General features: G+C 41.0%; 1 protein-coding gene across 9 annotated transcripts in view; it reads right to left on the reverse strand.

Moving 5' to 3' along the window:
- Window positions 1-22,738, reverse strand: part of myt1b (myelin transcription factor 1b) — a 61,269-nt gene that overhangs the window by 25,180 nt on the left and 13,351 nt on the right. For 6 of the 9 annotated variants that reach the window (XM_016680531.1, XM_007569747.2, XM_016680529.1 and 3 more), the window contains exons 3-7: window positions 16,553-16,607; window positions 13,655-13,685; window positions 10,947-11,009; window positions 6,751-7,121; window positions 3,321-4,349 (exon numbers count right to left, since the gene is read on the reverse strand). In XM_016680531.1, the coding sequence (XP_016536017.1) occupies window positions 3,321-4,349; window positions 6,751-7,121; window positions 10,947-11,009; window positions 13,655-13,685; window positions 16,553-16,607 (1,549 nt within the window). The remainder of the gene's footprint in view (window positions 1-3,320; window positions 4,350-6,750; window positions 7,122-10,946; window positions 11,010-13,654; window positions 13,686-16,552; window positions 16,608-22,738) is intronic. The other 3 variants (XM_016680534.1, XM_016680530.1, XM_016680532.1) reach the window with 2 other exon arrangements.

Here is a 22,738-nt window from a genome sequence, read left to right on the forward strand (position 1 = left end):
CCTGGAGCGGTAAGTTATTTCTCCGCCATTAGCACATTTAGCAGCGTATTAACAAGAACAATTGACAGCGTTAAAGCCCTCCTCCTGGCTCTGATTGGTTGACAGGAATAGCAGCTCAGAGAGGAGATGGGGGAGATCAATCTTTCCACAGATGATCTGTCTCATAGCAAACTGCCGCAACATGGTGACAGTTTTAACACATATGTAAAAAACATATCTTTGTAAAAGTTACGTACTGCAGTTTTAACTAAGTTTAAAATGTTCTAAAATACCTTCAAAAACCTTGACTTTCCTAAATATAAGCCTTTAAAACGAGCCGTAGAGATAAACATATTTCCAGTTGAAATCCCACTCAGGTTTTCACTGGTTCATCTGTTTTGGCCGTTTTGTAAATCAATGTCACATCAACTCTCCACAAACTTAAAATAATCCAGTCAAACTGCATTTGTATGATCTTTCACAGGAACTAAAAACATGCCATTTAGCTTTTCAACCAACTATTTCCCGCTGAGCATGTTTTGGTTAAAACTACAATCTATAAAATGTTCACATGTATCTAGGTTATTATTGGGCTAAGTTCATTTGAAAGGTAAATGTCAGCATGTAGCGGAGACTGGCACGTGTAATTAAATATTGACAGGATGAGGGGCTGAACGTGCTAGCTTTGGTTTAGAAAGCCACTATTTCATCTCAGTGAGTTTATTACACAGACGTTACACACTGAGCTACTTTTGTTTAAGGCTGTGACCAGTCATGTGTGTCAGCTTAAATACTGAGTTATATGCAAGTCCTTTTTGCATCAGCAGTTGTGTGTGAGACACTTTGGAGTAATATTATAATCCACGCTTAACTATTTCTGTTTATGCAGACGTTGCTGCGTTATCTTTTTGCAAGGTTTGATCAAACTTATTAACCTGCGTTGAACTTTTTTCCCTTTTACAAATATGTGAATATGTTTTCATTTTAGCTTTCAGCTGAAAAAAGGGCTTTTTATAGATGTACATGATATTGTAGCTACGATATTCAATACAAAATGAGGTAAAAAAATGAATAATTCGAAGAAATCAAGATTGGTTTGTGCATTCTCTCTTTTTTAATGACTTACCAATTTTGCTCATGTTTTTCCAATTTTTCATTTCTTTACATGGGAAATGAAAATGAAGGGATGAGATCTAAACTGCAATCACAAAATGAGAGTTTGATACATAATAAACATACATCATTCGTCTTTGCCTCAAAAGTAAGAACTAGATTGAATTAAGTTAAGAATTAGGTTCAGCAACAAATATCTTTGTTGCTGAACTCACCTGTCTATTTATTGAACAATTTAGCAGCAAAGAGGGGATTTTGAGTTTGGATGGATAGATGGATGGAAATTGAACTTTAATTGTTTCGTTCTACTTTAGTTAAACCTAAGCATTATTATAAATAGTTTCATGTATTTTTTTACTTGTATGTTATTTATCTTTAACTGTTTCCCCTTTTTGTTTTCCTTTTAAAGTTTATGAAATACTGTGTGTTTCACAAATATATATTTTTAAAGATTTTCAAATGTATCCAAGCGGTACTTTTTGACTGAAAGGTAGCCAATTAGTTTTGCATTATTATTTACATATTTATTTCTGTCAGAATCAGGTGAAAAAAAAAAAAGAATTATAAAGCTTTTCAGAGCAGTAATGGTTTAATTGAAATTGTGGCAGTTTGACCCCTTGTTTCATGTTTTCTCTTCTTTGTTTAATTAACAAATACGTAAGTAAAATAAATTAAAAAAAATAAGCGCGGTCCTCCCAAATGATTTTGGAGGTAGGCCAGGAAATATCTGTGCCACTGGAGAGGAAAGTGGAGCAAGAGGACGGAGCGATGCTCTGTTGGCCTTCAAATTGAATGTTAACGAGACATGCATCTCCTAATTAGCGACGAGGAGAACATGAACGCCACCACAGGAGGGAGCTGGGGCCAAGGAGAGGGCAGCACTACCAGGCATGTAATCACACTGCTGCTTCACCGTGAGCATGACAAGTGGGCAGCGTGCCAGCAGTGAAATACGAGGCCCGAGCACACGTAAACAAACACTCCACGCACGCTAGCAGCGGAGCAACCCACACTCCTCCTTCTCCTCTCTTGACGTGCCGTTTCCTCGGCCTCTCTTCGAGCACTTCCTCTCCACACTCCGGTGCTGTCTGCTCAGCTGGAGTCTCTTCATCCACGTTACAACGGAGATGGGAGGATCCGCGCAGAGCTCTGTGACTCACCGCTGTTTATTTGGTTTGCTGTTTATCTGGACGCGCTGCTTCCATTGTTTGGATGTGAACATTCGCGCTGATTTACTTAAGAGTTTCCCCGCAACTGTTTGCTTTCGCCATAAATATTACAATGTGAATAGTATATATAACTATCCATCCGTTATCTTCCACTCAATCGGGTGTCACCAGATCAGCAATCTAAGACTCAGACTTCCCTCATCCTCATTTGGGGCACCTCCTCTGGGGGAATCCCAAAATATTAGGAGTTGAGGAGCCGTTTGAACTGGCTCCTCTCGATGCGGAGAAGCAGCGGCTCTACTCTGAGTCCGACCGAGATGAACAAGCTTCTCACTCTATCTCCAACAAGACACCCTACAGAGTAAACATTTTTAATCACTTTTGGTCTTTTGGTCACTACCCAGAGTTTGTGACCATAGATGAAGGTAATGAACATAGATCAGCCAACTGAGCTCTCTCTTCACCACAACAAACTGCTGCAGTGCTCCCATCATAGCAGATGCTGCATCAATCTGCCTATTGTTCGCAATTTTTTTCCTCATTTGTGAACAAGACCCTGAGACACTTGAACTCCTCCACTTGGGGCAGGACCTCTTCCCCATCCCAGACAAGCTCTACTCTATGTCTGGTTCAAGATTGAAGTCTTGAATTTGGAGATGCTAATTGTCATCCATCTCCATCTCAGTGTGGTCCTGAGGCCTCCAAAGTGGATCCCCTCAACACCCTGGCTGAGCCTAGAAATTCTGTCTCTAAAAGTTGTGAGCAGAATCAGTGGCAAAGGACAATCCTGGAGGAGTCCAACTCTCACCTCTCGCCTCAATGAGGCCCAAACTCTGACAGCAGTGGTGCAGTCCATTTGAAGGTGTGTGGTAGCACATTCGAAAAAATTCTATCAATGTTCAGATGAGAACAATGACTCTCCTGAAGGGAGAGCTGTCACAAAGTTTAGTATCAAAACATCACTAGTTGACTGGAATCCTGACTGTCAACATGTCAAAGCAAAACATGGTAAAACTACATTTCTGTTGTGCAGGTAAAATATTTTAGGGACTTTCTGACCTTTGCTGAAGTAGGTCTTCCGGATGATGTCTAGGTGCTTGGGTCTGTCCTCAATGGTGAAGTATCTCTGGTGGTGGAGGTCTGGAGCGCGGAGCAGCTCTCTAGGCCCGGCGGGCTTCACCTGCTCGGCCTTGAGAGCGATGGCCTGCTCCAGGAGACCCAGGTTCCCTCTGGTCATGTCGAACATCTCCGACTCATCGGTCACCGTGGAACGCTGAGACAGGCTGTCTTCATCGTCTCGCTCATCGTCTCCGTCGAGGTCATCAAAGTCTTTGTCATCCGACTTGTCGGATCGCACTTCAATGACATCCGGGGAGGCCGAGGAAGAGGCCTTGTGGAGTTTGTAGTTCTCCAACCTTGGGATGGAGTAGTAGTCATCGAGCGGGCTGGCCCCGTGGGAGCCGAAGCTTAAAGGAGGGCTGCTTTTGAAGTTGTGAAGCGAGTCGTACCTGTCGCTGCTGTAGTCCTCCTGAAGGATGTGGTTTTCTGTCTTGATGTGAGTTCCCTGAGCTGCTGCTGTGCTGGTGATAGTTCGGACGGCGGTTGGCACATCAGATATGGAGAGGAAAGGCCTCCTTTGCTCCTCTTCATCCTTCTCATCGTCCTCCTCGTCTTCTGTCGGGGTCTCTTGCGTCTGTTGCACCGACACCACCATCTCCTCCTCCTCTTCGCCTTTGATCTGTTTGCCATGGCTCACATGGTTGCTCATGTTAACACGCTCGCCTTGTTCTTCCTCCACCTTCCTCGCCTCATTCTGCAGAACAGATGACTCCTCCGGAGATCTTTGTGCCTCCTCCTCCTCATGCGTGGCCCCCTCCTGCTGATGCTTTGCTTCTTCACCCCGTTCAGCTGCCGCTCTGACATCTTCAATCTGCTGCACAACCACGCCAACAGCGTGGCCGTTGGAGACCCGGCCCAGGTGGAGCAGGGAGTCGGCCACCTCTTCGGCGCTCTGGGAGGGAGGCTGGCGCACCTCGGCGTCGGGCGACGTGGCTCGGTGCTCCGGCTCCACAATCACACACTCTTGCTCTGTGGAAAGGCAGAGAAGAAGAGGTTCCAGCAGTCTGAGTCATGCAGTGAGCTCAAGCTGTTGTCAGCAGCATCTCTGTCATCGCTTGCATCATCTCGCTGCCTGTGAAGTGACAGAGCAGTGAAAACGACCCGCTGCGACAAATCTGCAGCTTGTAGATAGAGAAAAAGAATTGATCCAGTTCTAATCAAGAGGTATTGCAGCACATTTCGTCTTCACTTTGTGTCCTCACGCTCTTGAAGATGAAGAAACACAGCACTAACTCACTGTGCCTAGTTTTATATAGTTGCTTAAAACCCTCTGAACTTTCTACTAACTTTTTAAAGTGGTTTTAACGATTGACACGGAGGGATTTCTACAGGTTTTTATGGGGATTTTTGGTTTCTTTTTCACATATTTTTCTGTTCAGATTGTTGAGTCACCAAGCATCGACCTACAGTGCCCTGCAAAAGTATTCACACCCTTGAATCTTTTCGCATTTTGCCCTGAACTTACCCTAAACCATTTTTCCATCTACTCAGCTCAGCTTCACTTGTCCTTGAAAAACAAACGCATATCAAGAGAATGATGCCGTCACCAACAGGTTTCATGGCGTGTTTAGGATGATGTGCAGTGTTACTTTTCAACCATGAATAGCATTTTGCATGTGGGTCAAAATACTTAATTTGGTCTCATTTGAATAGTGCAATTTTTTCACTGTCTGCTTTTTATGGGTGCACCGATAAATCAGCCACAAAGTCAGAGTCAAGTTTTGATCTTTGACAACTGGAAAAAGAAACATTTTTTTAATCAAATCTACAAAATCCATGTCACCTCTAACTCTGCATTTTTTGTAATCTGTCAAGGGCATGGAAATTGATTGAATGTGACGTTTACTCCATTAGAAGTATTCAGGCGTTGTTTTATTTTCAGAAGACTTTTTTGTTATCTTTTAGGATTTTTGTAACCAAACCAAAAGAAGAAGAAAATATTTTAAATGCTCAAAAGGCAACATGGTACTATGGACACAGTGGGTGTGACTATCCTGATAAGAATTTACACAGACCTGAATCTCTCTGCCAGCCAATGGAGTTAAGCCTCCAGATGAGACCTGAAGTATCTGGAGTGTTTGTAGAGGAACAAATCAAGAAGCTAAGTTTGTTTTTATTCAGTCAGGATTACACTCTGAAAGGTGAAGATTTTCAAATTGTGAAAAAAATTCAAGAAAGGTCATTAGCTTTATGAAAAACGCTTTACTCTTAAATAGTGATGGACCAGTGATTGAAAACCTGTAAATCAATTAACTTGATCAGTTCTGATGAGGACTGGGAGCTCAGACAGAACAATTCTGATGTTTTTCCTGTTCAACAAATGCATCAAATAACTGGTGTTGTTTTAGCCTGTAACCACACTGACACACAGCTTGAATGCTGCTGCACTTTACGTTCCACAGGTTGGAGATTCCTGCCTTTGGCAAGGAACCTGCAGCAGATTCATGTGTAGTGTTTCTTGTGTTTAACTGCTGGATAAAAATGTTTGCACTGATCAGTTTATAATTGTTATAGGCCTTAAAAATAAAATCAGACGCAGAAAATTAGGTCTCAACACAGACAGTAACTCGGCCCAGTGTCATGATGGTCTACGAATGTTCTGATTGAGTCGCTGCTACCAGAAACCCGTCAGATAAACGCCTTAATAAACGCCCCGTTTATTGTTGGGCCGGCTCTACTTATTTGTTTCATTAACAAAACCCAAGCAGATTAAATCTCGTTGTTACAGAAAATATCATCTAGTATTTATCACCCTGTTGTTATTCATTTGTGCAAGTTTTATGTTTTTATTGTTATTGACTTTGAAGTATTGTTTATCCTTGTTGCTTTGTCTCCTCTTCTCAGACAAATTTCTCCCATGTGAGATGATCTTAAATAATAAATATAGCTCATACTTTCTGTTTTTCCATAAATCCTGTTAAATAATTATCATTAGGAGTAAATGTTTGAACAGCATTAAACTGGGAACGATATTTAGCTTTAACGTCCATCTGAATGTTTTCTTCTTTTAAATTGTCAGTGAAATTTAAACCCATAGAAAACAGCCTGATTGCTTACCCAGATTGTCATAGCAACCTCATAAAACGGAAAAATTTTGCACAGGTTGTTGCTTTCCAAAAATTCCTCAGCTTAAGTTCTGTGTGAGAAACCAACTGCTGTATAAACTCATAAACTGCTGCAAGGTTACAGGATGCTTCATTCACAGGCTCCATGCTGTCTGTGTGGAAAATGCTGTTTCAAAACAAAAATGGCTGAATAATGTCTTAATATTTAAGGAGAGGAAGCTGATGGGGGAAACTTATGAAGTTAGAAGTTTTGTCTAAAGTTAACATTAAAAAAGGTGAAAAACCTTCAGGTTGTTAAGCCTTACCTTCATCACCTGCTGATGTTTTCTCCTCCTCCTGCTGCTGCTGCAGCGTCTCCTTCTCCTCTTCCTCTTCCTTCATCAGTCCCTCAGCATCCTTCTCCAGGGGCTCAGCCGCTATCTCTTCTTCCTCCGCACCTCCATCCTTCTCTTCCTCCTCTCCTGACCCAGTGACCTCCTTTTCCAGCTTCCCTCCATCCTTCTCGGCCTCCTCTTCTGCCTCGCTGCTGCCGTCGCTCTCGGCGCTGAAACCCTCATCCAAGGCAAGCTTCAGGGGGTGGGACTTCCTCTTGGAGGCGGGCTTCTCCGCTTCCTGTTCCTGCTCCTGCTCAGCTTCCTCCAGACGGCGCTTCCTGGCGATGGGGCAAGCCAGAAGGCTTGTAGGGGAGGAGACACAATCGGAACCGTTTTAGGACCAGAATCAAGTTCACTTTTGACCTTTGTGAAAGCTCATGCAGTATCAGGAAGCAGAAGGAAAGAAAAACAAAAAAACAAAAAAACAAAAAACAAAGGAAAAAGTTTAGAGATGAAGAAGCATGGAGCTGATCTTGCAGTATGACATGTGGCCTGCGGGTGGCGCCCCGCTCGCTCCCTTAGACATCAAAACCAATCTCAGCCAATTGAGTGGAACGTTTAATGAACAACTTGTATGGAGAGGCGGGCTGGCGGGCGAGGCAGCAGAGGGTGAAATCCAATAAACTCCCTCTTATTCGCACCTGGAAGATGCCGAGGGAGACCGAGAGACGATCTATAAACAAAGTGCATCTGAAATTGCCTGCTGAACGAATACACATGTAAACAGATAGCTAATATCTTCCCTTCAATAAAGAGGAGTCACAAACCAGTGAACCTCCACCCTCCCACCCCCTTTAGGCATCACAGGGTCTCTGCGGGTGACAGCACATGTGTGGAATGGAAGGAGGAGAAATGAGGCTGAAGTGAAGAAGCTGGACAAAATCACATCTCGCTGCTGTTGGCTTCAAGATTCAGAGCAGGAAAACAGATGCAAACGGCATCTTTTGATTGGCTGTTATTCATGTTGTAGTTCAGATTCCTCTGATCTTAAGCGATGCTTTCACATTAACGCTGCAGTGTCATTTCTATAAATTTGTTGTGTTTTTTTTTGTATATTTCTTGAAACTGTCACCATGCCATGACAGTTTATGAGACAGATAACCTGTGAAAACATTGAGCTCCTCTGCTGTCTCCCAGTGTTCCCAGCGTTCCCAGGGCTAACTAGAAACAACCAATCAGAGACAGGAGGTGGGTCTTGGTGCTGTCAATTACCGTACTTATGGCGCTGCTCACTTCCCCTCCCGACCCCTCTCCCTGCTCTCTGCAGCTAGCATAGCCTGTTGTGAATGCTCAGGCTACATAGCGTGGCCACAGATGATGGCAGATAAACAGTTTCCCTGTAAAGATAAGTTGTTTCTCTGGCATTATTTAGCAGCAACTATACAAGATTTATAGACAGTGCTATGACCCTCCTCTTGGCTCTGATTGGTTGTTTTTGGTCTGGAGCGGTGCATCCAGACCAAAAACAACCAATTGCTCTAGCTCTCCCCAGCAGTAGCTCAAGGAGAAGATGGAGGAGATCAATTTTCTTCACAAATTATCTGTCTCATAGCAAACTGTCATGACATGGTGACAGTTTCAGCAAATATGTAAAAAGCATATTCCTTATAATACTTTCATACTGCAACATTAAAGCTGGAAATGCAACTCTACATATCTAAGTAATCAGAGTTGTATTAAACCATAAGTGCTTCATTTTGGATTCTTTTAAAACAGACACCATACTGCCTCCATTTTAGTTTGTCAAGTTATACAATTGCACAATTAAACTACGGCCAAATGTCTCGTCAAATCTGAAGCTTATTGTCTCTAAAGTGAAAGCGTTTCCTTAGCCTTAAAATTTTATTTATTTAGAAATACTTCATCATATTACAAAAACAACCGCATACTTTAATGGGATTTCACGTGAAAGACCATCATGACGTGGTGCCTCCACGTGGAGGAGGAGGCGAATGATACATGGTTGTAGTTACAAATAAACATCGAAGAACATGGAGTACATGGAGCGCTCCCTCTGCTTCAACACATCAAAAATAGTTCTGCCAACGACCTTGAGAGCATTCATTTAACATTATTATTCATTTAATATTATTCTTACACTACATTTAACATAGTTTTAGCTTGTTCATATGACAGAGATATCATTTCTCAGAGAAATTTCAATCAAAATATCAAAATCTAAGGAGGTTGTTTTGTCTTAAAGTCCGTGCATTACCTATAAACAATTCGAACATATCCAAATGTTTGGCAAAGTATGGAACATCATACGGGTGATGAAGCCAAAAGGTTTCAGTAAGGCTGTTAGTGTTTATTTAATTGAGAGAGGCCATCTTGTGTCAGAATAATGTTGACATGTAGAGATTCATAGGTCAGTTACTTCTTTGCCTGATGTTGGCCTCTATTAGTCCTGCTGTGATCACTGTATCGTCAAGTTTGTCACATCAGATCAAACTGCAAGAGTCCCAGCTTTTCACTGATACTTTGTGTGTGTGTGTGTGTGTGTGTTCATCTAAACGTGGGATCTGAGTGCACAGCCCACCAGCTGCCCATCAGGTTTTGAAGCTGTTTAATTAAAATGTTATGGATCATTCGTTTTTCATCTGTAATCCACGTTGGGACTCAAGTGTTTCTTAGCTGTGAGCAGCAACTCAGTCTTCAGTTTGGTCTTGATTGCCTGGTGTATCATTCATTTTTTTAATAATTAATTTATTAAGTTAATAATATTGTATTTCTACAGTGAAAATTGATTAATTAATTAATTAATTAATTAATAATGAATTCCCAAGGCAACACATAGGTTCAAAACCGAAGGAAAAGAAAGGACCAGGACACTGAGATGTTGAAGGCTGTGATAGAGGCCTGACAGTCAAATTAAAAGCTGATGCCTCACTTTCACAATTAAGTTTAGAAAGACCCACACAAAATATCAGAGTCTAATAAGACTAGTTTCTTAGATTTGGGGTTTTATGAATGTCTATATTTCAGAAAGGATGGAATCCTTTTGACACAGTATATGTGGCCCCTAAAATATGAAATATGATATTAGATATTTAGTGATGGGTACAAAAAACATGGACTTGGAAATAAATCATCATGATGATTTGAATTTCTTGTATGAGATCAAACATTTTAATTCAAACGTGTAATCTTTTCAAATTATCAGCAGAAAGTGAGTCATTCATTGTTTTTTGTTAATTTTTCATGGTCACTTTTTGACAAATTAATCCCGTTTAAATGTGTTTGTTTTTAGGAGTGTCAGCGATATCATTAGTTTTTAAATTTGAAATTTCTGTAATCATAGCTTCCCTTTAAACACAGGTCATCAACAAACACCTGGATTAACGATATTCCTGGCGATAGTCTTTCTGCTCAGTTCTAATCTCCCTTCAGTGTTCTGTCTGGGATTTCTCCCATTGAAGTGGATTTCTCTGGTAAAATTTTAAACGGGCAAATCAGTGAACAGAAGGACTCATTGTGAACAATGACATTGGTTTTCCAGGCTGTTTTAGTATTGCAGTCTGGCTGTAGTTAGTGAACGAAGCTGTTCAGTCCGTGTTGGCTGCGCTTCCAAATAATGAATTAGCATTAGCAGCTGCCTCGCAGTGGAGGACGAATGTTTAATTTCCGGTAAGCTTCTTAGCGTCAAACTGGTATCTACACACGTCATGGGCAACAACCGAGGGTCCAGACCACAGGACTGGTTTTCACCAGGCTGCAGCCCTTATTTAAAACAGAAGAAAGAATCAAAATTCTTAGCCTGTTGGTCTCGTCTGAATGTAGCCTTAGCAAAAAGGTTGACTGCCACGCTTCCTCAACACGATTCACTTTACAGCTAGATTTAGATGATTAGATGGTTTCAAAATGATTTCTCAAGTGAACTGTCTTTTGAAAATTCCTGCCGTTTTCAAACTTTAACAAAAAAATCTTATTATCATACGGAACCCTATCGTTATAATATCTAATCTAAATCGTACTGCTGAATCTTGCAGGGTTCAAATTCATATTTGTGGAAGCGCTTTTTGCATCTCAAACCTGTTTCCTCTGATTGACTCTAAAAGCAAACAGCAGGCGGACGATGGCAGACAGAGGAGGGGGGACAGACAGAGGGTGGGTTTAATCTGCCCTACCTTCTGTGTCGTGAGTATCTCCCACTGATATGGCCGGAGCCATTGCATCCAGGGGTGGGGCAGCTGGATGGAATGGATGGAGGTTAGAGATATGTTTAAGACACAAGAGCATTTTAGTCCTTGTGCAGTAGCAGCAGCAGTGATAAACACAGGCAGTAAAAAGAAAATTAAGATAAAGAAAACAAAGCAAAGAGATGCAAACGGGGCAAACGTGTCACACAAATGCACATGTACAAAGGAAGATATGCAGCCCGGCCCGTCCAGCCGACACACATGATGCATGAATGCAGGTGGCATCCAGCCGGGGGAAGCAGAATATTATGTGTCGTACATCAACCCTGGCCTATATCCTGTTACTACGAGCGATAAAGATCAGCCGAGACCTGCTGTAATTTCCCCTGTTCGCCTCTCTTCACCAGTCATCATCATCATCACCATCATCTTCAGTACTCACTCCTTTCTTTTCTCTCTGCTTTTTGATTCAGGTTGCCATGACCCCTCAGGATGGCTCATTTTAATTCTCATTAACTTCCCCCAGCAATTGCCCTTTATTACTCCAATTATCCCTATTATTAATTTTACTTATTAAAAATTGCCGCATTAGCATTTTAAATGAGACACTCGCTGGCCTTCCCTACTGTTTTCTTTTTTCTCTCCCTCTCTCTTAATCCCTAAAAAAAGCGAAGCTTTATTTTATTTTTTTTTCAACGCGCTGAGTGCAGATCAATGCTCCGAGGTGAAGTATGACAAAATGAAGGCGGGGATGAGGAGAATCATTTAGAACAGGGGAGGAAAATCTTTTTTTTTTCCCCAGAGGGCCTCATGACAAACCAGGACTGACAACCAAAACTTTCCCAGTTTTACAATAAACTGTAAAAATACTTTTGTCTTCATGTGGAAAACCTTAGAAATTGCAGACAACTGAGATTTTACATTGTGTAACAAAATCCTGAACGATCTCTTCATTTTGAGCTCCATGTGGACACCTTGTCATACTACAATAATAATACGAATAGCAATTTTTCAATTATTTTTTTTCTCGTAAAAAAAACAAAAAAACTTTTTTCCCCTCATCCCATTTATGCAAATTGGATGTTTTTGTGCTTGATGAGTTTTCGCATTGTTTTGGTGAGCAGTACTTAAATAAATTCCTAAACTTGATTCTTTTTCATCCCACACACAGAAATGTGCTCCTGCAGTCAATAGAAAGAATATCTTCTACTGCCGTAATGACAAAAAAGACATTTTCTGAAAGGACTATGAAAAAAAAAATTGGAAATTACAAAGGCTTTGTATTCTGAAATGGGATACAGAGATTGCTCATTTTGAAGGCCTATAAATGACTTTTCCAAAAAATAAATGTAAAAAAAAATTAGTAAGATTTCATATTCCACTCTATGTTTGGTTTGATAATTGAATTGGAGTTTCTCCGTTAATACAGAACCTGCTTACCTCAGTCAGTCCCTCCTGGGTATTGCTATATTTTGTTTGGGATTGTTGCGGCTTAAAATGACTAGTTTTGCAGCAACCTTTTTCAAAAGTTGCAAATGTTTTAGAAAGTTTATGTATGCCATAACACAGACTTAAAAAAAAATATTTGGAAGTGCTGCACATAACCTTTCCCAAAAAGACAAGATTTAAAGATTTAAAGTGAAAGTGACATTTACAAGCACCTTCTTGAAATATCCTCAACATAAATCAAATCAAGTGCAAAAGAAGAATTGGTCATTCAAGTTAAGTCATGAACTGTTTTCAAAGAAGAAACAAATTCTACAGAACTTCTCAAAAAGGTTTTTGAAAAAAAGAAATGTGAAAAAACGGGGAATGTTATTCTTTAGCTTTTATGCTGTCATCTTATAAGCTCAGCTTTCAAGAGACGTTGTGAAACAGGGAGTTTAATTATCAAGGGACAAAAGGAGTTAGTTAAAATTCAGCCAGGTTGCAGTGATTGGTCAGAAATGAATGCAATGCAGAAGGTGAAATTTTGCTACGACTGTTGAAAATCACAAATACGTGCCAAATTTGCGAATGATGACTGGATTTGCATTAATAGTTGCAACATCGCAACTTCCTGGAGGGACTGGGTAGCAGGCGGCTCACTGCTGGAGGACTTGAATCCCAAATGGGAAAATGAAAGCTGTTTTCTTTTTTTTATTATTATTATTTCTCGAAAATAAAAGCAACATATTCAGATTCATGCACAGATTAACATTTCATTCATGTTTGATTTCCAAGTTTTCCACAGGCCGGATGAGGACATCAAACGGACCGGACGTGGCCCACAGACCATTAATCTGCAGGACAGGGGGGGAGGAGAAGCAGCTTCCTGGTCCCCAAAGATGTCGGCTGTGTGGGAAACTACAGGAAGGCGGAGGCCGACAGATGAAACTACATAATCAGGCCTCGCCGTCCTCACGGCTCACGCTTCCATCGGAAAGTAAAAGAGATCACACGGCTCTTTCATCGCGTCTACTGTACACGCTCGTAGCAGGAAACAGCAAAAGGCTGCCAGGAATCAATAGCAGCATGTTGGAGCCACTGACCATGAGCTGAAAAGTGCTGATAATAACGAATAAAAACTAATATTATACAGCATTGTCTGAAGGAGCACCGCTGGTGTACGAGTGCTGAGGGGGGCTGCTGCACGGCGGCGCACATAAAAGAACTTTATGAAAGGATTCTGTACAAAGATGAAGGTGTTTCCTTACCTTAGCTCTTGTCCTACGAGCTCAATGGGAACTGAAAGAAAAAAAAAAGGAAGGAGAGGAGAGAAGAGGGAGAACAAAGGTGAATGACTGCTCAGAACGCAGCGCTGCTAAAAGAAACCCAGATCAATAAATCACAAATGCATACGAACCCCATGAGGATTTTCTCATAGAGGCTTACACGCTGCTGAATGTGTGATCAGATGGGGAAAAAACCCTACACCTTCTGAGTTTACTTACACACATACATATATATTTATATATAAACATACACACATCAGCACACATGCAAGATTGAGCACGAAACAAACAATGCAGTGTAAAATCTGGCAGGTGGAAACACAAACACACACACACACACGCATGCACGCACGCACGCACGCACGCACACACACACACACACACACCTACACACACACACACACACACACACACACACACGGAAAGCCTAAATCAGCCCACTGCTGCTCAGAAAAGGAGGCGGGTTATGTGCAGACTTCAGCAAGAAAACAAGATTAATTGTTACACTTTAGTTATCATAATTGAGAAAATGAAATTAAAAAGCAAAAAAAAAAGTGCCTTCATCAGTAGAAAACAGAACTTCTTTCAGGGGCAACTTATAGTAATTGCCTCGAAAACATAAATCAAGCTGTGCTGGCGCACAGCAGCCCGCTCCGGGCCGGCTGTGGGGCATCGATTGGGCGAGTTGAGCGATAGAACGAGTTGGGAGAAATATCCTATTTTCATTTGGAGCAAAATAAGAAAACAATAGCATCCTGGAGAATTCAGTTTGGGCTCTGATATCACACGCATTAATCACATGTCAGAAGCAGCCTGGGTAGCTGGCTACTCCAAACGCAAAAAAAATAAACACTAACACACACACAAGCTTCTTCTTTTTTTGTCTGTGTGTGTGCGTGTGTAGGTGTGTGTGCGTGTGTGCGTGTATGTGTGTGTGCATCATTTCAGTTTCTCAGTCTTTCATCATGCGGTTGGAATGACTGGACGCCTTCTTGCACTCTGAATGCTTCGTGAACTGCCGCTCTGCTGTCTCTCTTCAAAACATCAAACACACACACACACGCACCTACACACACTTATGAACAAACACACTCAAAAAGAAAGTTTTATAAATATGTGCATATTAGACACTCATTCAAGGATACGCCATACATAAATTACCAATCTGCACAGGATTCCTTCTACACGTCAGAATCGCAGCTGAACTGACTTGAAGACAGCTTTCTGTTTCTGTGGCAGATGTTTTCCTACATTAACGTTTTGGATCGTTCTTTTTTTGCAAAGAAAAGGATTTAGATCCGAAATACAAGGCCTCAATTCTTTTAGGAAATCTTTACACACATCAGGCGACAGAGATGGTTAAAAAAAAAAAAAAACTTCGATTATATCATCTTTACATGAATTTTGTTTTATTTAGCATTAGTTAGCAAAAAAACATTTCAAAGCACTTTGTGTAAAGAGCAAACAAAGTCGTTCTATTAAATCTAGACTGTTCAACTGAAGTCAATTGGATTTCATATATATACTTTTGAAATATAAAATAAATTGTGTGTTTATTCTCATTTCAGTAACCTTCAAAGACCCTTACGGTTCTTTTTTTATTCAGTAAGACTTAAAATAACATCTCATTCCATTTTACTTATTTTCAAAAATAAATGATTTTGGCTGAAAGTTTGGATGTGGAGCTGACTAATCTCTTTAGTATCTGAAAAAGTCTGGTCTAAAATGAGCAAAACTACAAACATGTGAAATAGCAACACAACAAAATGAAAAAAAAAAGATCCTGAGGGACTAAATGATTCAGGCTTAACCTATAGTAATGTTTAAATCAAGAAAATAAACTCAGCAAGGACTTTGTTCATCCTTTGTCTATCTCTAATCGGAAGTTGAGGTTAGCATGAACAAACACGTATAGACAATGGATTGATGACTGGTTCTGATACATAGTTATGGTCATGTTATGACTGTGGTCATCTGCTGTAGTCCAGTAAACGAGGACAAGAGAAAATGATGTCTTTGTTTGCTTGCTTCATATCTGAGGTGTTTGTCTGACCTAACCGCTATACGTCAAAATATTCTCCTTTTGCAAACTAGATGCATTATGCCCTGATCCAAAATTATTATCCAACTGGGAGCTAACTGATCAGCAGCAGATTAAGCTAGCTACAGTTATTGATATTTTATAAATGAAGCATGGAGGACTCATTTACTTCCAACTACAAAGTTTCATTTAGGGAATTATTATTTTGTATTCTAAGACATAAATAAATGCATATAGCATTCAAGTACTGGAGGACTTGAAAAAATAGTTACTCTTCTTTCCAACAAGCATGATGTTGACTGTGATAGAAATAATTACTTAGATAAGCTTGATTCTGAAGATTGAGTCCAAGTTTAGCTAGTGCTACACAACCTGATGTAAAAAGTTGGGGGAAATGAAAGAAATCGGGTTTCTACAAATGTTGCTTCAAACTCCAAACTTTTCCAGACTCGACTTGGTGGATTGGAATGAGCAGTTAGACAGTGGGAGTCTGGAAATACCAACATAATCTTGTCTTGTTCAATACTTAGCCAGTGTTTCCATAGTAGAAAAAATAACTACTCTTCAACAGCAGCAGACTGTCAAACATCTGGATTATGATCCATCAAACATGTCAGAATTATCCAGAAGTACACATGGGCAGAAATAGTTACTCCCTGAGCTAAATTTTACATAAACTCTTCTACGTGGAACATATGCAATGTACGCAAACAAAACCAAGTAATCAGTCAGCTCCGGCAGACGAGCGGAGGATGTTTGCATGTGAATCAGGGTGACTGAATGTGTATTTAACAGCTGCAAAAAGCTTGACAAGGTGGAGAGACGCTACCGATGCTCACCTCTGATTCCCTTTGACCGAGTGCGAGTTCGCTTGTCGTCACCCTCCACACTCATCTGGGATGAAAGGAAGAGGCAAGAAGGGGAGGAAAGAGAAAGGCAAACAAGGGAAGAAACAGGAGGAAACAGAAAAAAGAGAGAGATAAAAAGAGACAGTCAGTGGTTAGTTGTTGAAAAAAGCCTCCAGAGTTCATTGTCTTTGTGTGCTTCAAAACAGCTGCTATAAAAAGATCCGTTCAAAATGTTCCCGTTCAAACACAGATGAAGTGTGGCGCTGACGCAAAAGAGGCCGTCGCATCTAGACACTTGTGTTCACACACACCGCTCCATTGCCACGGAAAAAACAACAACAAAAAAAACAAAAACACACTTAAAACATGCTAACATCATGTTCGCTTCATCACAAATGAGGGTTACATGGAAAACAAACTAGGAGCACCCACCCGCCCCCCCGTCGCTCTCCCTGTAATTTCCTGCTTCTGAGTGCTACTCATGATTGTGGTCTGCGCGGAGGCAACAGGCGGCGCCGGCGCAGGGGGCCGCGGCCCCTGTAAGCGGAGGGGCCGACAATCATAACTACGCTGAATATAATAATAAAGCGAAAACACACGGGCCGCTGTAATAACCCTTTTAAGAAGAGGAGATGCGTGCGTCAATGTGTGTGTGTGTGTGTTTGTGCCTCGGCTTTTAAAGCCACAAAGGAGCAGGTGTTAACCCTCGTGCACGCACACACACTTACACACGCACACACACGTGCACACACTGACCATGGACCACACCTCCTCGTTGCTACCTCTCCACGCTTAGGGTTCCTCTATAAAGCTATCAGATGCTCTCTAGACACAATGGAGCCATTAGCTTTGATTACTGGACTCTGTTTTTTTATATATTTCTGCTGTCCCTTCTTTCTGTCCCACACTTCCTTCTGCACGCTCCCCGTCTACAAGCCTTTCATCCCCCCTACAGACACCCCGGCTTGCCCATCCACTTAACTGCTTTGTAGCTCCTCTTTAGTCAAGTTGGCACAGTCACAGTGGGATTCAAACATAGGGTCTTAGTTTCTGAGTCGTTTTTTTTCTCGTCTTCACCCTATTTGGCAGAACCCCTTTCCTGCTAATAGACTACTTATGAAAAGAAGGAGAGGACGAAGGATGCGAGGAGGATGAAACAAGCTGTTGTTCTTGTTAAAGGCTTTTCTTCGCCCCTGACTCCCATCGAGGGTACATTCATTAGCAGTTGGCTGAAGGTACAGGTGCAGCCCCCGAACCCCTCCTTCCTGTGCCCCGCCTCAGCCCGCTCCTCTCAGGCATCAACATTTTCAATCAGGCTACGTCGCTTTCTGTCCAGCCACTACTGAGCGCTTCAGTCCTTCTGAGAGGGAAGACATATCTTCATATTTGTCATATTGTCATATTTGTTCCTGCATTCAACCCAAAATTCACTTAAGCGTCTAAATGTGGAAAGATTGCCAACTTTAAAGGGATAACAATGGATTCTTTCTTTTTTATTCTCCCATACAAAATCACATCTATTTTTATCATATTTTTTGACAGTCATAGATATTTTTTTTACATATGAAGAGCAGCTGTCCATGCCTAAAGCAATAATCGTAAATATTACTTCCGCTAAAGCCAAAGCGTTATTCCAACATTGTACTTAACTTAAATTAATGCTAAGATGTTAAGGCGCCAAATTAAACCGTTTAGCAGGTACTTCTTTACCTTACTCATTCGTTTGACTAAGGTAAACAAAATAAAGATTAAATAAAAATAAAAAAGAGAACTCGAGGAGGGAAAGCTCCACAATCTTTACCTGATTTGAAAAATGAGCAACAATGTAAACTACTAATTACATGAAAAGTTCTCAACAGTCGATAAGCAAAACTTCAACACAGATTGCAGCAATGTTTATTCAACTGAAGGTTTACAAAACAGCCAAGTGAATCTGTGCTTTAGAATTAATCTATAAAAATAAATTTGGGAAGCTAATTGCCCTTATCAAAAAGTTAGCAAAAGTTATCAAAAAGAACTAAATAAAACAATTAGTTCCTCTACTACAGCATTAGAGGATTAGTGGAAGTGCGCCGGCCACTGAGACCAAATTTAAGATAATTTTAAAAAATCTAATTATAGTCTGAAGAGTCACTCAACAGGACTCCATTATGATCAGCATTCATAATCTGTCATATTTCATAGGAGGGTTATGCCCCACCCAGGATCAGAATCATGACCAATAAATATAGCCTGGAATACTCAATATTAAAAAGAATGAAATTGAGTTATAAGGGAGATTTAAATAAATATGTATATTTTTAAAAAATGCAGCTCAGTGGAAGAGCAGGTGCACAGCTGATCCGGGTTTGACCTCAGATCATTTACTGCATGTCCTCTTTTTCTCTCTGCCCTCCTTTCAATCAAGTTATTAATGAATCTTAATGAATCAAGTTATTAATAAATCTTAGTAAATTGGTCATCCTTGGGTACAATTTCCAGATGTTTGAATTTGTGCTGAATTCTTCAATTTGAGCAGCCATGTGCAAGTTTATACAGCACATAAATGTCCAGCTGTCTCCTACATGGAGGCAGGTTCTTGGTCATTATATTTGGAGGAAGTAGGGAAAAACCTGAAAACTTGAGAACACCTACTGGGATGTACGTGAGAGGTAGCCGCATGTTGTGGGGCTGTTTTGCTGGAGGATTTCACAAAATGGCTTCAGGTGAAAATAAACGTTTAACTATTGCATCTAAAGGTACAGAGGAGGAAGTTAGGGCTTGGGGACGGACGGGTTTTCCAAACAGACAATGACCCAACTTCACCAAACCTACTTACATCATTAACCCTCAGTATGAAAATAAATGTGTGGGAACACCTTTTAGAAAAGGTAAAAAGAGATTTTTTAACAGCAGCTTGAATTTCATGATGCATTATTTCTACTTTGCTGCAGACTTAATAACAAAGTGATCTTGTGTGATGAACAAGTCCCGATTCAGAATGTACTTGAGTTGGAATCTTTCTGTGGGCTTGGATTGAACTGACTACTTTTTGTGTTGTGTTGTGAATTGCTGCCATATAAATAAACTGAACTGTAATACAATGATTTGATTTAACTCTCTAAGCTAATTCAAGTTCATAGTGTGGAAGCCAGGGATCCACACTAACCCTAACCAACATGGCCACCAAAAAGTAGTAATAGTTACAGTGGTAAATCGTCCTGATTTCTGTCTGTATGTTATTTGAAGTGTCCTCAGTGCACAATGTCTGTTTTTGCAGAGTCTGAATGTGTGAAATTGTTCACTTCAATTCCTTAAAATTGTTTATCCATACTGTTTTTCAGTGTTAAAATGGCAACATAATGATATCGCTCCAAAACCGGAGTTACAAAATAGATGGTGGAGAATTCAGTTGCCACCTTGCCATTTATTTATTTATTTATTTATTTATTTTGAAGTAAAGCAAGAAAAAATATTTGAATGTAGACTGACATTTAATTAGTCAAGCACTCCCTCTGAGCCCTAAGTTATATTTAATAAACACTCTTCAGCCAGCCAGGGCCAGTTCACAGCTTGGTCAGCTCTAACCAGTGACCAGCCAGATGAAACTCAAAACCGTTCTCTGACTGGTGAACGCATCATGCCTGAGCTCTACCACGCAGCAAAAACACTCCTCAGAGCAGATGCTGTTACTGAGTGAAGAAGACTCAAAGCTGTCTAATTTCAGTAAAGCGCTTCAAAATGAAATCAGAAAAGCATAAGAACATGTAAGATGTTATTTAAAAGGTACATTTGCTGTATATTCAGATGACCTTCAAATAGCTAGTAGTGTGACCTCAGCAGGCAACAGTTCGGCTGAAATTAGTATCCTTTCGGCCTCAGTCTGCCAAGGAACAGACGGGATCTAATGTTGGTGGTAAAAGAATAAGGGCTTCTTGCTGGCGTAAGAAGCTAAATCTAAAACTACATAATCCTTTTCTTGATGTTTTAAAATAACACTGAAACCCTGTTTTTAGACTGATGTCTCAAACACACACAATGCTGCTTTTCCATGCAACTAATACAAAGTTCCTATCAAGTAGGCTATAAAAACATATTTTGAATGGTCTCTTCTCAAATCACAGTACTTAAAGAAATATCTGAATCGACTCATTTCTATTTCGGTGGCTTAAAGCTTTTTGAAACTCAGATGCAACAAATTGGTCAGAAAACTCTGGTGGGTGCCTCTCTATCTTCAACCTGATATTTTACCCCACAAGTTTTCTTTTGTCTTTGTTTCATTGTATTTTTTATAGACATCCCCTAGTGGACGTAGCATTTTAGTTTAGAATCTTCATTACTAATACATTTTAAAAATGTGTTTATCTAGGTACGTTAGCCATTACCACCTCAAAAACCTAAAACTGACAAATACACTCTGAAAAAGCTTGAAGATGACCACGAAAAAGACTTTTTGGTTATAACAATTGGCCGTTTCTTCTATGTCAAAACCCTCTATGATGAAAATAAAAACTTTGTAACCAGTAGGGAGGCTGATGGATGCCGTTCGGTTCGATTCAGTTGATTTATTCAGTGGCAGTTCACAGCATATATCACCTCAAGGCATGAAAATAAAGTCTATCAGGTTAAACAAGACAAAATATGCTTCAGAACCATTTTAACTGGCTGAATGTAACCACGGGCCAACATAGAGGATGTTTATGATGGACAGAAATTCCAGCTACTTAATAAAACATATTGCACTGTTGTGCTTCTTTTTCCCTTCCTTTGCATCCTCCTTACATCGAGAGTCACCGGGTGAATCAAAACCTGGACTGAAAAGGCCTCCTGTTGCTTTCATGTTTGTGTAACCATAGTTACGTACATTCAAATAGGTAAGCATATCAGTTCTCTTCTCTTTTCTGTCCCTTTCTTTTTTTTTCCTCAGTTCCAGCTCATTAAATTTGCATGAACACAAATTCACAGCAAATAAATCCCAATGCAGACAGGCAGGCATTCACCAGGATCTCTTTCAAAGGCCTCCGAGTGTTCAAAACTTGTCCTTTACAGTCGTTTAATTAGAGCACACCGACAATGAATGCATATGGGAGTGCAGACGACGCGGTCAGTACGGAAACGGGTAGAAAAAGGAGTTTGTGTGCAAAACCTGCTGTAGGTCCGTGCATGTCATGTGCTTTAACGAGTGTGAAATGTGCAGAGCAGCTGCCCGGGGGGGGGGGGGGGGGTCAGGGGGAGAAGAAAAAGAAATAGGAGGAGGAAGAAGACGCCGCTCGTCCCTTCAGGCTGTGTTGTACATTATCAATTACGTCCTTCTTTGTGTGCGGCGGCCGGAGCAGGAGGGCCTCAGCTCTGCTCCCAATTCTGACAGCTCCATGTAAATGTCTGGCTGGTGGGGGGCAACGTCTTCACAGAGAAGGTCACCCTCCGTCCCCCAGAGCACGTAAATGACTCTTTTATCCATTTTCGGGTTTACAACAACTGATGAGGGGAAGGAGGCAGGTTAAGGTGGAGAGAGAAGGCGGAGGAGGCTGACCTGCGGACAGCAGCTGCCAATTAGAGCAGAGCTTCACAGCTTCCATGTCGGCGAGCCTCTCTGCACTTTCACCCTGACAGCTCACATGAGGCAGAGCAGATAGGGCGGAGGAGGGCTGGGGGGGTCAGGGGGGCAGATGTCATGTTACCCAACTTGTATGTGAAAAAGAACGGAGCACACAGTGGGTCATATGTGTGTCTGCCGTCAGAGGTTTGCCATTTACAGGCTGAGTCATCCTGATGTGACTCAGGGCTCAGAGTTGAGCCTCTTCCAGCTCTGATCCAGGGTCAGCTCCTGCTGTTGCCGTAAAGGGAAACAATAAGAGGAGGTGGAAGGACGAGCGGTCAGGAGAATCTGTATCGATTATTAACCGTGTCTCATTCAGGATTAAAAACGTAAACGTTTCTACAGGCTAAAACAAGATCTGATGCAAAGTCAGAGTCGGTTCAGGAAAAGAAACCAACTGGACTACTTTAGATAATTAGAGCAGCAGAGTGAACGGTGAACTATGAGCTGCAGATTTCCCCCCTGACGTTCAATATTTACACTTCACACATTCAGTGGTGGGCACACTTTTACTAATCTGCTAATCCGCTAATAGCAAAGCTATTGTTTTACCTACTGCTTTAACCCACTTCCTAACTTAGCTTCACCTAAATTATTAT

The sequence above is a fragment of the Poecilia formosa genome, unplaced genomic scaffold (assembly GCF_000485575.1).
Source record: "Poecilia formosa unplaced genomic scaffold, Poecilia_formosa-5.1.2 Scaffold245, whole genome shotgun sequence".
Taxonomy (NCBI): Eukaryota; Metazoa; Chordata; class Actinopteri; order Cyprinodontiformes; family Poeciliidae; genus Poecilia; species Poecilia formosa.